Source organism: Vulpes vulpes, chromosome 1, assembly GCF_048418805.1.
Source record: "Vulpes vulpes isolate BD-2025 chromosome 1, VulVul3, whole genome shotgun sequence".
NCBI lineage: Eukaryota > Metazoa > Chordata > Mammalia > Carnivora > Canidae > Vulpes > Vulpes vulpes.
Window position 1 is genome coordinate 32512658 of NC_132780.1, and position 16901 is coordinate 32529558.

The 16901-nt window shown below is 45.0% G+C and overlaps 1 protein-coding gene across 2 annotated transcripts in view; it reads right to left on the minus strand.

Moving 5' to 3' along the window:
• Positions 1-15855, minus strand: part of DOCK8 (dedicator of cytokinesis 8) — a 227655-nt gene extending 211800 nt beyond the window's left edge. Inside the window, exon 1 of one of the 2 annotated variants that reach the window (XM_072762059.1) lies at positions 15578-15855. In XM_072762059.1, coding sequence (XP_072618160.1) covers positions 15578-15630 — 53 coding nt within the window. In that variant the 5' untranslated portion in view covers positions 15631-15855. Of the gene's footprint in view, positions 1-14555; positions 14742-15577 lie in introns of those variants that run through there. The other variant, XM_026001584.2, reaches the window with a different exon arrangement.
• Between the last annotated feature and the right edge of the window lie 1046 nt (positions 15856-16901).

The window sequence follows — 16901 nt, forward strand, 5'->3', positions numbered from 1 at the left end:
GCCCAGGGCCTGATCCTGGAGACCTGGGATCGAGTCCCACGTCAGGCTCCCTGCATGGGGTCTGCTCCTCCCTCTGCCTCTCTCTCTCTCTCTCTCATGAATAAATAAAATCCTTTAAAAAAAATTCTATCACAGAGGGGAGGTGGGACCAGCACACAGTTACCCCCTCAAGTGGGAGTGAATGTTTTAGAATGCTTCTCTCTCATAGATAACCTCTTGTTTCCTGTCAAATAAAATTTTCTCATCTCATCACTCAAAAGCTGTTTAAAAATATCTTAATCTTCTGGTTTTTCCTCAAATGCTTTTTAAGTGCTTTTCTTAGGGAAAAAAAATGGCTGAGCAATATGGCTTCTTATCCATCTGTGAGGCTTCTAGAAAAGATTCACTTGCACATGGTATTTCTAGTCCTTGATTTCAATGAGATTTTAAATTGGTTTTTTTTCTACTATCAGCCACCCTGCCTTAAAGGATACATACGCCTTGCATTCTTAGTATCTCCATCTAGAATCTAGAATGTGCTTCCACCATACACAATTGGATATTGCTTCCCTGGTAGTCTCCACATTCATATCTCTGTGACCTAGACCACATGGTTTTACCAACAGCAGAGCAAAGAAGGCCTACCCATTTGTTCATTGACATTTGGTTAATGGTCCCTCTGTTGTGACTGGGACCCTGTGAGACAGATGGCTAACTGACCCCCAAAGATTCATGCTCCCCTTTCACAGGGAGGAGATGTTGCTAGAAAGTGACTGCCAGACAAGAACCAGATTCACCAGTCCTCCTTGCCTATTAGTGGACCTCGTAAATAGTTCTCACCACGTAATGTGAGCAGAAGTGATGTGTACCACTTTTGGGTTGAGGTATTGAGGTACAATATCTTTCAGTCTCTTCCTCTTGGCCACTGGCACAATGATGCCAGAGTAGCCTAAAAGTCACAAGGTGGCAAAGCTGCCTGGGTCCCAGAGCCAGTGCTTAGAGGACAGCCATCTGGCCTGTACCAGTCTGTGGCATGAACACAAAATGGATTTCTGTTGGGTTATTTACTGAGATTTTGGGATTATTTGTTATGACAGCTCTTTTACCCTGATTCCTATAAACCCAGATAACCCTCCACTTTAGGCCTGGATCATTAGGCCTGGACCATCCCTCCTCATTAGGATCCTGGAATTCAATAAGCCTGAATCTGATACAAGTATTAATGGGTTAGAGGTGGCAGGATGCTACAGTGCAAGTTCTGTCACTAATTCATGCCCACAGCAATTGGGGGGGGGGGGGGGGGGCTATGGGAAAGACCACTAGTTGTCCTTCAATAGCCATTAGCCCCTTCCTTCTCACTCAATCCAGGTTTTGTTGGAGGTGTCAATGCACTGTGCTAGTAAAAACCATATTTACCCAATCTCCCTTGTAAGTAATCTGACCAAATATGATATATAACACATGTTTAGTTCCAGTTTCCGGGAAAGTTCCTTAAAGGGAAGCAACGTTAGCCAACATGCCTCTTTTGCCTTCCCTCTTATTTCTGTCTTTAATGTTCTTCCAGTGCATAAAGTTTCAGGAGCCATCTTCTGACCATGAGAATGAGAGCCACACACTAAGGATGATGGAACACAAAGACATAAGGAACCTGGGTCTCCAGTGGCATCTTGTGCTGTCCCACCACATCTGGATTGCCAACCACTGCAATTCTTGTTACGTAAGAAAAATAAATTCCTCATCTGTTTAAGCCACTGTTTAGCATGATTGTCTGTTCCCAGCAGCAGCTAAAAGCAATCCCAGCTGATAGAAGGGTGATCCTCCTGACACAGCCCATGTCACGAATTTTCCTGGCAGGCTGGTCTTCCCGCCTCCTTGCTGTATTCTCTTCTCCTACTCACTTTAATTCTTCCCAGCCCAGGATGTAACACTGGACCAAATCTCTAAGCCCATATGGGAACTCTTGAGAATAAATAGCTTGCTGACCCTTTTTCTGGTCATTTGATTTAGCCTCAACACCTGCTCTTTGAATGCACACAAGAATTTCCAAGCATCTTGTCTCCATGATATCCTCACACTGATGGTTCATCTCTGGACCAGAGAGCTCTGCAATCTCAGCTCCATCAATGCAATTATGGGATTTAAGAGAAACCCAAGAGGTTATTAAGTTCATTCACCTGCCTCCAGGCAGGACTATGATTAGTTCTTCCAGACATATAAAGCTGACTTCCATGGGCCAAAAAAGCATCTCACAAAGCATGACTCATTGGTAACTTTGAAGGAGTTGATTTAATTTGTTCTCAGTTTCCCAGCCAGTAAAATGGGTATTGTGATCTGAGCATGGAATGACCAGGCCTTTTGCTTAAATCCATGAAGCTTAAAATGGAAAATGATTACTTTCTTTCTTCGGTTCTATATGAGATTAACATGGCCAGCTCCTCTCATCAAGAAATTGAGTCTACTTTCTTACCCATTAAAGCTCAATTGCCTTCTGACTTGTTTTAACCAACAAATGTGGTGAGGGAATGATATATATGTTCTAAATTAAGCCTCAAGGAGCCTTGTGGATTTCCCCTTCTTCCTCTTTGAAAGTTCCCTTGCCCACAGAAGGAATACTGAGCTAGACTCCTGTAGGATAAGGGACCATGTGAAGAGGGATGGCAACTCCAAGGCCCTGAACTTGTGAGTGAGGCTACTGTAGACATTCTGTTTCAGTCAGGCCATCAGATGATGGCAGCCACATGAATGACCACAGCCAGACCAGAAGAGTTGCCCCACTGAGCCCAACTCGAACTGGCAACCCACAGAATCACGAGAAATAATAAACTGCTGTTGCTTTAAGTCAGTAAACTTTGGGATAGTGTATTAGTTTCCTAGGCTGACATAAGCATTACCACAGACCCAGTGATATTTATTCTCTCACTGTTCTGGAAGCCAGAAGTCCAAGATCAAGGTGTCAGCAGGACCACGCTCCAGCTCAGACGACTCTAGGGAAGAACCCTTCCTTGCCTTTTTACCTTTGGTGGTTGTTGGCAGACCGTGTTCCCTGGCTTGTGGTGGCATAACTCCACAATCTCTGCCTCTTGCTTCATGTGGCCTCTTCTCTGTGTCTATGGCTTCCGTGGCTCTTCTTATAAGAATGCCGCTAATTAGATTTAGGGCCCACTTTAATCCAACACGACCTCATCTTAATTTACATCTGCAAAGACCCTCTTTCCAAAATAAGATGACATCTTTAGGTACCAGGGATTAGGAATCTTTGCGGAGAGACACAATTCTACCCACAACAGAATGGTTTTTGTTGAGTAGCAAAATAGAACCGATGCTGGTTCTCCTTCCTATAATTTCTGCACTTCAAACACCTAAAGATAAACATAAAGATAATAAAATAGAAAGGATGATCAGTTCTGAAAGACCATGCACAACAGCGTCCAGAGAGAGTTTCAGAATCTCCCAGGAGGAAAATATACAAACAGAATATTTTATTTATTGTTAAGGGTCTCAATGCTGGCACCAAGCAAAAATTGGTTATATATCAGACAATATCATGTCTTCTGAGCATTTTTCTCCACATGTAAGACTTATTTTATGGGAACAAAATCTATATGTCCTTTCCCTCTCAGGTGAGAGCATGCTCTGCCCGGCATTGCGTGTTGAGCCTGTGTAAAAGTCAAAGCTTTGTTAGAACCTTCTGGTTACCATTGTCCCACTTTCTCTTCTGCCGCATCCAAACTTTTTAAAGGAGTGGTCTCTACCAGCTTCCTCCATTTCCTCTGCACTGACTCCCCCTCTAACCCTATGAAATCTGACTTCCTTCCCCACAGCTCTGCTAAAACTGCTGTTTCAGACGTTTACACTGACCACCAGCAAGGAAAAAATCCAATGGCTCTTTCTTTGTCCTCTGACCTTTTTAATTGCCCGGTTAGCTCGCTTTTCTAGCACTAGCCTATCTGCCATCTCTGGGCCAAATTCTTCTTCCTCTCTTTTTGTACCTTTTCCCTCTTCTACCAGAGGGCAAGTGGCTCATGTCCCAGTCCCATTATTTTCCTCTTCCCACCATACTTTACCACTTTCACTGATGACTTCCTAATTAATATGTTTCATTCTGACCTATCATTCAAGCTCCAAGGCCATACCTCAAGCTACCCAATAAAAATGTTGTATAGTTCATGCTTATCTGTATCAATCAGAGTAGGCTTGGTGATGCCGTGATAACAAATAATCCAAATATCTTAGTGGCTTATAAAAATAAAGACCTCCAGAGAGCAAGTTTGGCCTTGCCCTAATTGTTTCTGCTCCAGGACGCAGGAGAACAGACCAGTCTAGAACATTGCTGATTGTGCAGAATAGGGGAAAGGTGGCATGGCAAAGGCCAGGCCGGCCATTAAAGCTTGACCTCGGGGGCACCTGGGTGGTTCAGTGGTTGAGCATCTGCCTTTGGCTCGGGTCGTGATCTTGGGATCAAGTCCTGCATCAGGCTCCCTGCAGGAAGCCTGCTTCTCCCTCTGCCTATGTCTCTGCCTCTCTCTCTCTCTCTCTCTCTCTCTCTCTGTGTGTGTGTGTGTGTGTGTCTCTCATTAATACTTTAAAGCTTCACCTCGAAGTGACCACATCACCTTCAATAAGGAAAATCCTCTCACAGGGAAGAGCTAGCTCTACATCATGGTGCAGTCTACTATGTTCTCTTAAACACTCTCCAAATTGTTCTCTCAAAACTTACTCCAATTCCAAGTTTTCATAATTACTCATTGGCACCATCTTTACCCAATTTCCCCAGAATATAAATCTTGGTATTATCTCTTTTATAAGTCTCACCTTTTCCATTTATAAAAATTCGAAGAAAATTTGGAAAATACACATGTATACATGCACACGCTTCACATGTCAGTAAACAAAAATCATCAACTACCAGGTATGACGCTGATAATAGGTTGGCATAGGTCCTTCTGGTCCCCTCCTTATTATATGTATTGATCTATTATCTCAATAGGGAGATATATACATATGCATTTTTCAGTCAGAGTGATTTCATACCAGACATACAGCTTTGTGGCTGTCAAAATCTTATCAAGGTAATTTTAGTATTTTCTTCCATTTTGAAAAATATCATGATAAGGACTTGCAAATTTAAATAGATCCAACTTTGACCTCTCTCCTGAGTCTCAGATTCCTAAATAAAACAACATAGTAGGAAATTCCAACTACTACTCAATTTCCTACTATATAGGAATTTCTAATATGCATCTTCGACTTAATATGCCCCCAACTAAACTTGTGATTCACCCTAACAGGCTGTTCCTCATCCACTTCCTCCCCTGTCTGGTCCCAGCCTCAGGTATCTACTCACTCAGGGATGCCTTCCTGACCATTCTTTCCAAGTATCCACACTCTCTATATGACCTTTTTACATTTTCTACAGAGCACTTATTTTACCTGACATTTCCTTGTTTATTTCCTGGTTTACTCTGTTATCTTCCCACTGGAAAATAACTTCTTTTTTTTTTTATTAAAGATTTTATTTATTTTATGTAGAGAGCACAAGCCCATGAGCGGAAGGAAAGGCAGAAGGAGAGGAAAACAGAATCTCAAGCAGACTCTGAGCTGAGCATGGAGCTGGACTCCAGGATCAATCTCATGACCCTGAGATCACAACCCAAGCCAAATTCAAGAGTCAGTCACTTGACCAACTGTACCACCCAGGCACCCCAAAAAATGACTTTTTTAAAAACAACAACTTTGTCTGTCTTGCTCATGGCTCTATCCTTGACATTTAGAACACCGCCAGGTGCACAGTAGGCTACAACCAACGTTCCTGACACAAGCAAATAAATATTTACGTGCTTCTCAAGTCCTGTTGATTCTCTTTGAAGTATCTGTGGACACAGTCCTCTTTCATTCCCTTCTCATGACCCCAGCCTAATCCCAGACCTTATCACTGCACAATGACGATGACTGCAGCCCCCTCCTTATCCATCTCACAGAACTCCCCCACCCCACCCATTCTCCACACTGCTAGTTATTCTTCCTATTATACCAGTTTCACCTGTCACTAACCTCCTTGTCCCTCAGGGCCTGGCTAAACCCCTCCAGGGCTTGTGGAACTCCCCCTACCCCACCCCAAGTTCTGTCAACATTCCTGCCCTAACCGTCACCCAGCCACACAAACTCCATCTCCTGTGTTCTCTTATGTCAACCTCCCCACTCCAGTTGAATTCCGGGGGGCAAATACTGGTTGTTATTTTTTCCCCTCTCATAATGCCCACAGAAAGTTATAGGAAATTAAAAAAAAAAAAAAACCTCTTGTGAGTTGAATAAAGTTATTAAATAGGGAGCAGTATACAGCAGGTAAGTTGGATACCCCTTCCAAAGGGATCTTGTGAGAACAGGCAGTGTTTTGGAATGAAAGAGTACAATACCAGTAGGTGAAGCAAGCCAGTGAGAATGTCAACAGGGAGGTGACAACTTTGTTCCCACAGAGAACAGATGGCCACCACTGTCTTAAAACAACATTTATGTGAAACGGCAGGATGAGGTACATTTTTAGTGGGCCCTGACGCAGCTCTGGATTCCCAAGTGACCCAGAACCCCCAGGGGTTATCTTCTTGGTGAGAGCTCAAGTACAGAACCAAGAACCAAATCCAGACAACTCAAACACTTCCACCACAGAAGGGGTTTGCTGTCTGCGGAGCGCTGCCCTGTGTCCCAGCAAGGCAAAGCAGAGACCTGGAAGACAGCCCTGCTATCTGTGGCCATTCCTCCCACTTTTTCTCACATGAGGTATGGTGCATCAGAGGATTACATCTCCCTGTTTAAACAGGGGATAATCCAGCCTGACCACTCAGTTACACCAATGCCAGAAGAACCACGTACTTTTTAGCAAGCACTATACCCTCTTTTGTTAATCTACATACTTTCTCTAACCAAATGTCCAGGCAAAGACAGAATCTTTATTCTATGCTTTAAAAATCATATTACTGGGGCACCTAGGTGGCTCAGTTGATGAAGTGTCTGCCTTCAGCTCAGGTCATGATCTCGGGGTTCTGGGATGGAGCCCCATGTCAGGCTCCCTGACCAGTGGGGAGTCTCCTTCTCCCTCTTCTTCTCCCTCTGCCCTTAATCCCACCCGTGCTTGCTCTCTCTCTCCCTCAAATAAGTTTTAAATTTTTTTTTAAAAATTTAAAAACATATTATTTAAAAATAAACATGTTATCAACTTAACTTCTTATCTCAGGTCAAATGCAAATCATGGGTACATTCATTTGATAGAGACAAAAAAAGAATTTTTTAAAAAATTTCCTGGCTTTTCCAGGAAATGAGTAATGTGACCATAATATAAGGAATGATTGAAAAAGCATGACCAGATTGTACACATTTAAATACCTGTTGTTGGTTTTTTTCGTAATTTCACAAAAGAAATGCCATGCATTTAAGAGGCTTGATTAAATGCTAATGACTTTGTCTCATTCCAGAAACCACACAATATATCATTTATGGATAGGTACACACACACATTAAAAGTACAACTTGGTGGTAGTGCTGGCCTCTGAAAGAGGAAAAGAAAGAAAAGGATGGGAGAGCAGAATATGGGGACTTCAAATTTATCTGTAAATTTTTTCATTTAGAAATATCTAACACAAAAGTGAGCAAATGTTGGGATGCCTGGGTGACTCAGTTGGTTAAGCATCGACTCCTGGTCTCAGCTCAGGTCATGATCTCAGGGTTGTGAGATAAAGGCCGTTGTGGAGCCTACTTTTAAAAAAAGAAAGTGACCCAATGTTCACATTTGCTCATTCTGTTTTATGCCCTCAGGTACCTGCCATGTTACTACCTATCTGTATTTATTGTATTTTTGAAACTTTCCAAGTAAGAAAAAAAGCAGATTCTCCCTCAAGGGAAAAAGATTTCATGCCACTGAGCTTATTTTTTTTTTTTCTGAGAACAATCCTAAAAGATCTCCAAGAATGTTCTAGATACTGTTGTGATCCTTAGAATAAGGAGCACAGTGCCAAAATGACCACTTTAAAGGCACAATGCCCCAAAAGGCAGGGCTAGGAGGCAAAGGAAGGGTCCCTTCTTTCCCAGTCCATAATTTTGGGTTCATATCCTTGCTCCTTGCAGGCAACGCCACGACTTCTTGTCTTTGTATTTCCAGGACCTGGTGCAGTGCTTAGAACAGAGTCACCCTCATTAGCTGGAGTGCATGCATAAATACACTCTCAAACTTATGAGCCTAGGATTTGCCAGCCTCCTAACTCATCCACACACTAGAAAGTTAAGAGTTGGGAGAAAGAAATTGATTACAGTACTGCATTTCTTTTTTCTTTCTTTTTTTTTTTAAAGATTTTATTTATTTATTTCACAGAGAGAGAGAAAGCATACAAGCAGGGGAAATGGCAGGCAGAGGGAGAGGGAAAAGTAAGCTCCCCATGGAGCAGGGAACCCGATGCAGGACTCTATCCCAGAACCCTGGGATCATGACCAGAGCTGAAGGCAGACATTCAACAACTGAACTACCCAGGTGCCCCAGTTCTGCATTTCTTAATCTACTTCCAAGAAATACCGTCAGGTAACCTGCTTGCTATTTTTATTTTTGGCCTTTTATATAGAACAACACATTTTATCCTCTGAATGATAAGAAGAGGCACTTGTGAAGCCCTGGATGTTTCTGAGCAAAGAGACACTAATATGGTATGTAAACATAAAGCCAATCCTAGAGCATGAGGAACCCAAAAAAGTGTGAAAGAAGTCCAGTCTATCTATATCCGGGTCCAGGGGAATTGCATCATCTGGGTCTTGTTTTGTGATAGACAGATTCTGATTCCCTCCATGCCATTTCACTTAAAAGAGCAAGAGTTTATGCAAAGGACAGATATATTAGATTGTTAAAGAAAAAAGGGAGTGAAAGTGTGACAACTGGAGTCTAAAAGAGAATCAAGAAAGAACTCAGTTGCTAGAACAATCTACCTTTATCATTAACCCACCTATTCAATGAACAAAGGCAGAGAGCATTTGCCTAAGACAGAGTTTACCACCATCTTTAGTTAGATGTTAGGCAAAGGAAAAAAGGAGAAATGTATGACTGTTTTAATCTCTGAAGCATGACTTCAGAGGTCATGCAGGGACCTGGCAGAGAAGCTAAACAGGAAGAGGTAAGAGACATTTAAGAGCAGGGGTCAAGCTTGCAGATAAAGATTTAAAAGAATGATAAAGCCCAGCGGGGGTGTCAATGTGAGGAAATGATCACTCTTAGGGTAGTTGGTGGAAGCATAAATAGGTGTAACTTTTCTGGGAGGCAATTTGGCCACATGTATCAAAAGCTTGAAACATGTTTCTTTCCTTTGACCAGGCAACACCACCCTAGAAATTTTTAAGGCAGCATTTGCACTAGTCAAGATGTATATATAAGACACCCCATCAACCTCTGTACATTACTGTGAAAAACTGGACACTATCTTGAGGCACAATAATAGAAAATGTTTTCAGTAAATCATTGTCTATGCAATCAGTGCAATTTTACAGTCTTATGTGAGTTATAATATAGATCTAGGTTGATTGACATGGAGAGTTGTTCACAATATTTTATTTTATTTTTTTAAAGATTTTATTTATTTATTCATAGAGACGGGGTGGGGGGGCAGAGACACAGGCAGAGAAGCAGACATGACAGAAGCAGGCGTCATACAGAGAGCCTGACGTGGGACTTGATCCAGGGTCTCCAGGATCACGCCCCAGGCTGCAGGCGGCGCTAAACCACTGTGCCACTGGGGCTGCCCTGCTCACAATATTTTAAAATGAAAACAAATCCTAGGGGTACCTGGGTGGCTCAGTGGTTGAGTGTCTGCTTTCAGCTCAGGGTGTGATCCCAGGGTCCTGACATCGAGTCCTGCATCGGGCTCCCCACAGGGAGCCTGCTTCTCCCTCAATGTCTCTGCTTCTCTCTCTGTGTGTGTCTCTCATGAATAAATAAAGAAAATCTTAACATAAAGACTCCTAACTCTGGGAAATGAACTAGGGGTGGTGGAAGGGGAGGAGGGCGGGGGGTGGGGGTGAATGGGTGACGGGCACTGAGGGGGACACTTGACGGGATGAGCACTGGGTGTTATTCTGTATGTTGGTAAATTGAACACCAATAAAAAAATAATTTATTAAAAAAATAAAAATAATTCCATTGCACCATCAAAAAAAAAAAAAGAAAATCTTAAAAATAATAATGAAATAAACAAATCCTAAAGTAGCATGCCCAACACAATCTTATTTCTGTAAAAATGGAAGGATATACACACAAATGTGAACAGCTGTAATTTTTGTGTGGTCGACGTTTTCGCTTGTTTCCTATTTCTCATGTTGAACATGGATGAAAGGAAGAGAGAGCAGGGGAAACTGTTTCTGCTACCACCAATTCTGCCTTTCTGGTCCTGCATTTGATCTGAATGCAGTGGGACACAACACTCTGTGCCAACTTTACCAATTGGCTTGATCTCACCAAACCCCTGCATGCAGATGCCTTCATATATACTTTCAGAGATAACAGGCTGTTTTTATTCTCTGTCCCCAAGTTGTCCATATAGCCCGTTGTCAACAGTTGTTGCACTACAGTGCGAACTCCAGAAGCAGAGGGACTACACTTACCACAACCAAATAACTTCTTGCATTTCCCTAGACCCTAGAGAACCTTTGTGGCTGCTGATCGCTAATAAATTAGACTAGACCCTTGTGGGAACCAGGATAGTACAGTTTGTTGCTTTAACTCTTTCCAATTGACCAAAACATGAATAAGCCACTGAAAAGAACTAAGTGCTCCTGTTTCTTAGTCTTCTTCAGCATAAAGTCTGAGCATCACATCCCTGCCTCTTCAAGGTCCCTATTAAAGAGGATGGAAAGATGGGGTGCTTGAAACATCACCCCATTCCATCACTAGCTCCGTCTGGGGAGCTGAGATGGGAGACCCAGTCCCTTAAGCTCTACTTCTCTCCCCAGGTAACCACATGATGCAATTATATTTTCTTTCCACGGTAACCACATGATGCAATCACGCATCTATCTTCCATATAGAAGTGAGCGTTAGGTCCACACATACCTGTGACCTATCAGAGCTCAGAGAACACCAAATGAAGAAAATTTCACCCTGGTGGAAGGTTCTTTTCTTTCCTTTTTTCTTTTCTTTTCTTTTTTCTTCTTTCTTTCTTTCTTCTTTCTTTTTGAAGATTTTATTTATTTATTCATGAGAGACACACAGAGAGAGGCAGAGACACAGGCAGAGGGAGAAGCAGGCTCCCTACGGGGAACCTGATGTTGGACTCAATCCCAGGACCCCGGGATCACGCCCTGAGCCAAAGGCAGACGCTCAACCACTGAGCCACCCAGGTGCCCCCAGAAGGTTCTTTCAATTGCACTTAATGCCCAAAGTTCAAGTGGAGCTGTCCCAAGAATTTGGAAGAAAATTATTTGGAATGTGAAAGAACAAACTCTTGAGTCTGCCTAAAGCCCCATCAGTTGGCCCTTGGTCTAAAACATGTCCTACAAATGAAGCAATTCCAGAAAGCACCAACATCCCTCTCTGTCATCACCACTAAAGAACAGCACTGTTTCATGGCAGACACACATTTACACATGAATTTCTATGCCTGCATCACCTTCATAGACAAAACAGCATATACTTTTCAGGAAAATCTCTGTACCTTCATCTGGTTCTGTGCTTCTGCCCAAAATTATTGGGATTCTTGGATATAATCTGTTTTGTTAGCTCCTTGTTTTTATCTTCCATAAAATCACTCTGTAATGATGATTATTTTGCTTAACATTTTGTCCCTTTTCTGCAACAAAGCAATGTAGATATATGAAGATTATTTATATCTTTTCTGCCTTCTGACTTTTGCTCTCTTTACCCAGACTCCTTATTTTACATTTATATGTACCAAATTCTCTATCTATTGGGCCAAATTCTCTATCTTTTCTGTGTTTGAAAGAAACCAATATTTCACTTAATGAATTTTCCAAATATTAGTAATAATTTTTATAAGGTATAAAAGCACTAAATGCCAGTAAGAAAGGCAGTTGACAAGATTTGGTGCTCGTACAAGGGCTGTATTATGACATGTAAAGCAGTGATGTCTGAAATCCCAAAAGCAAACATTATCATGAATTTCCTAACTCAGTCTCATGCTTCTTTGGTGCACAGGAAGTCAGAGACAATTACACTGAAACGAAGGTATGTACGTGACACAAAATGAAATTTTACTTCTCCAGCTCAGAAAACCTCAGTGGTGGATCTTTCCCCCTGTATCTCCCTGAAAGGTGGGTTCCAGAGAAACATTTAACCCTAAATCATTCGATTACATCATACAATTATGTGTTCAAAACAAAACAAACAAAAGCCCTGCAGGATGGGACTCTTCCAACATATGGATTTCCAACTTATAAGAATTTAGGTTTCATCAGAGCATGGGAGAGCCAGTGCAGTCGAGGGGGATGGGCCCTGGTGGGTATTCCCAGGTTTCTGTTCTGCTTTGGCCCTGCCCCTAAACTGAGCAATGTTGCTTGCAGGAAGCCACAGAATTTGGGAACAGTGCGGGACATTCTTTTCCCACTATGAGTTCCTCTGCTCACTCCTTCTTGAGGTTGGTGTGGGGGGAACTGACCTCTTTACAAATAAAAAATTTAATATATCAGGTTTGAACATTTCTGCTGGAAGAAGCCCATTGATTTTACCCCCACAAACATCTTCAAGGGGTATTTCGTATCATTCTGAGTAGAAAGGCGGAAGAAAAGGAAGACTTAGGAACCCATGCTAAATGTCCTGATGGCCATATTTCAACAGTGGGTAGGCTGGCAAGGGAAAACATTTTCTTTTCCAACTGCCAAATTGCAAAACGTCACACTGGTGGTTTAAACACCAATCAGAACGCAGAAAAGTTTGCCAGTGCTGCTACTGAGATGACAATGTTTTTTTAAAAAGGTAATTCTCTGCTTGCTTTTAAAGAAATTTATTAAGGTTCATGCATCAACATAGCACACACCCAATTAAGAGCAGAGTCTTTGGAGTGGTTTGTAATCTCTGCTACCACTGCCTGTGGGGCCTTGAACAAATTGCACGTCTGTGTGCAAACTACATCTCTAAGCTTCATTTTCCTTCTATAGGAGATTTCATGTGAGTCTTCTAGAATTTTTGTAAGGATTCAGTGGTATAATAGATTAAATGTATCACAGTGTCTGGGACACAGCCGGTGATCAACAAATGGTAGGCTTTAATATGATATTAATACTAAGTATGTCCTGGGGTGCCTGGGTGGCTCAGTCGGTTAAGCACCTGCCTTCAGCTCAGGTTATGATCCCAGATGTGAGACCCACGTCTGGCTCCCTGCTCAGTGGGGAGGCTGCTTCTCCCTCTCCCTCTGAGATCTCTCTTGCTTTCACCCTCTCTCACTCTCACTTTCTCTCAAATAAATAAATAAAATCTTAAAAAAAAAATACGAGGTATATCCTTACTAATCCACTCCTTTGAACAATAATTTCTGCTAAGCTCCTTAGTATAACTCTTCCACCTAAGACACAAATGGTTCAAAGGGGAAAAGAGAACCCCCCAAATAGGAACATCCAATCCTTATTCTTGCCTGAGGATTAGGGAACCGTTTATACTTAGCTTGAATGGGGCTCTTTTTGTTCAGATTGTATCACACATTCAGTTCCCCTGGGTGTGTCTGGTGATTTCAGTACAGGGATGGAAGACATAGGAGGGTGACCGTCCACCCCAAGCAGCTCCAACCTACCACTGGCATCGTCATACCCAGCCCAAAGTGCTCTGCAACTTCCGCTTCCTCTCCTACCCTTCTGCCTTGGCCTCTGAAAAATGATAATAAAGTGATGAAGCTGATGGCAGCTAACGTTTAACATTTACTCTGAGCCAAGCACGACAAGCACTGTGTACACGTAATTTCACTCACTCTTCCCAAAGGTCCTAAGAAGTAGGACCTATGATTATCCCACTTGAGAAGCAAAGAAACCAAAGTCTAGAAAGGTTAAATAACAGGCCCAGTGTCACACAGTTTGTAGCAGAGGTGGCCAATCTGCAAGCAGGTCTGAGTCCAGCCAGGGCCTTTATTCTTAACCACCAGGCCACACCAACCCCACCACTGCTTTCAAGAGTGCCTGTAGGATTAGCACAGGGCCTGCTGCTCCTCCCAGGTGAACTCCGCCAAACCCCACAGTCTCCAACATCTTTGTGTCCCAGCCACACTTCCTGACCTAAAATTCACAGGGACCAAGGAGCTACAGCAATGGTATGTGGTACACCCATTGCTAACGTCCGTTTGATTCCATTGTTCCCCAAATGAATTAATTGCCCCTTCTGGCTTGCACCAGAAAAAAAGAAAAGAAAAACTCCCCCAGGGAGATTCCTGACAGACTTCATACCTTTTAACTATAGTACTTCTGGTACTCCAACATTAATACACAGTACACATTAACAAATTCATTTTAAGGGTGAAGAAACAGTAAGGTAAGAGAAACAGTTTGCCCACAACTACACAGCAGGTGAACATTAGACAGCAAGAAGGCCCAGTAGGCCTTCTGGAAGTCCTTACCGCCCGATTATTCCCAGCTCCTAATGCCTTGTGGCTCAGACCTCTCCACACGCTGTCCCCCTGCAAAACATACTGTGCAACTACCCTTTCGCAGGCTCAGCTAAAAGAAAAATCACAAGTCCTAGAGCAGTGAGGGCAGTTAGGATACTAAGTTGATCCTTCAGGGCCAGTTTCATATTATCTTTTAACCAGTCTAGATTTCTCAGAGCAGGACAAGAATGCCCCCACCCCACCCCCCCAATACTTGTCAGCAGTTTCCAGTGGAGGAAAAACTGCAGCTAAAGCACCTCCGGTGAGAACTTTGAGCAGCAAACGCGCTTACGTTTAGTGTGTGCGATTTTGATTAGGAACTGGATGGCGAAGTGGACTCTCCTGGTCCCCGGCCTGAGCGCTACAAATGTAAAAATGCCAGCCACAGGCCATTCCTTTTTTTTTTTTTTTTTTTTTTCCTTTTTTTGTTTATTTAAACAGAGAGTCTTAAAAAAAAAAAAATCACTTTTTCCACTTCACGGCTCCTTTGGACCAGGGAATAAAAATAGCGATGTCCACAGGAGCCAAACTTCTTCTGGTAGCGGGGAGGGAGAAATAAAAATAAAACCACAGGGAGGAAAAGAAAGAGCCCTGCTGGGAACAGCCAAAGTCCTGGAGCGGCTGCCTGGGGAAGCACAAAGTCTCCTTTCCAGCACTTCTCGACCGGCCCCAGGTCCCAGCAGCCTCTCCAGGGAAGGCGCAGTCTATAAGCAAAAGCCCGCGGCGAGCCCCGCGCGGCCCCCGTGCGCCCTGCGCCCTGCACCTGTCAGACCCCGGGGCTCGCGCTGGGCGGGGACGCGGGTGGCCCGGGACCCCCGGCGGGGCTGGGGGCTGGGGGCTGGGGGCTGGGACGGTGCCGGGGAGGCGCAGCGGGCGGAGGCCGGCGCGCGCGCGGCAGCTCGGGGGCGGGGGCGGGGCGGGGGGTCCTCGGGTGCGCCCCGCAGCCCGCCCCGGGGGAGTGCGCTGCTGCGGCGCGGCGGGGCGCGTCTTACCTGTTGAGCCTGAGCGCGAAGGCGCGCCGCTCTGCGCCCGGGAGCGTGGCCATGGCCCGCGCGCGGCTCGGCGGCCCCCGGGGGCGCGGGGCGCGGACGGCGGGGGCGCGGGGCGCCGCGGGGCCGCTGCAGCGCTGGCCGAGCGGGACGCGAGCCTCATCTGTCAGGCGGCGCTGCGAACTTCCGCATTTCCACCTTGGGCGCCGCGGTCCCCGCGGGGGAGGGCGCAGCCCGGAGCGGCGGCCGGCCCGGCACGCAGGCAGCGGCGGGCCCGCGAGGGTGTGGACGCGCCGCGGAACTGGCCTCCGGATGCCCCGACGGACGGCGCGCTGCGGCCCGGCCCTGACCTCCGGCGCCCCCCCCACCCTCTCCCCCGCCCGAGCGCGGGCGGGCGGCCCCGCGACCACGGAGCCAGGCCGGAAACCCCGTCTGCGCGGAGCCCAGCGGGCAGGGGCGCCTGCGGGCAGGAGCGGGGCCGCGCGGTCCGCCGGGGGCGCGGGGTGCGGGGTGCAGCGGGGTGCGGGGTGCAGCGGGGTGCGGGGTGCAGCGGGGTGCGGGGTGCAGCGGGGGGGGGGGGGCGGACACCAGCCCTGCCTTCTCCGCGCTTGGGCCTTAACCACGGTCCACACCGCGCCTGGGGGAGGGCAGATCTGAAAACCAAGCAAACCAAAAAGTGGATACAGACCCACTTTTGCAAAAGCTGTGTCCCCTCATCCTTCCTGGGGCACCTCAGGTAAATATGATGAACCAGCCCAGGAAAAGCATTATAAGTTATCCCCCCCCGCCCTCCACGCCCCTTCAATTCTGTTTGTTTGCAGCTAGAGGATGCATGCTTTTCTCTGGGAAAACCCTGCACGCCTCTTTCCTGTGATTCAAGACTCCGCAACCCTGTCCATTTCAGTTTCACACTGAGCAGTCCGCTTCGAGGCCCAGCCCCAGCTCAAGAAAAACCAGAAAAGTCCCAATGTTCACTAGAGTGGGAAAGTACGTGTTTCTTTCAAGTTACTGGTTTGGTCTAAGTTTTGCTCTCACAGAGCACTCTCTGAATACTGCCTGCCTCTGTCTGGCAACTTGCCCTTTAAAAATAGGAAAGCGAGATATTTTTGGTTCAGAGCTACACTGCTGTCTAATGTGGCTATTAACTGTTGGAAGTGATGGTTAGTCTGAACTGAGATGCACTGAGTGTGCAAAATGCACATCGGGTGTAGACAGTGTGGAGAAAAATAACGCAAAATATCCTGTTAGTGATTGTTATATTACATGGTAAAATGATAGTTTTGATATTAGGCAGAGAAAATATTACAATTAATTTCACCTGTTTAGT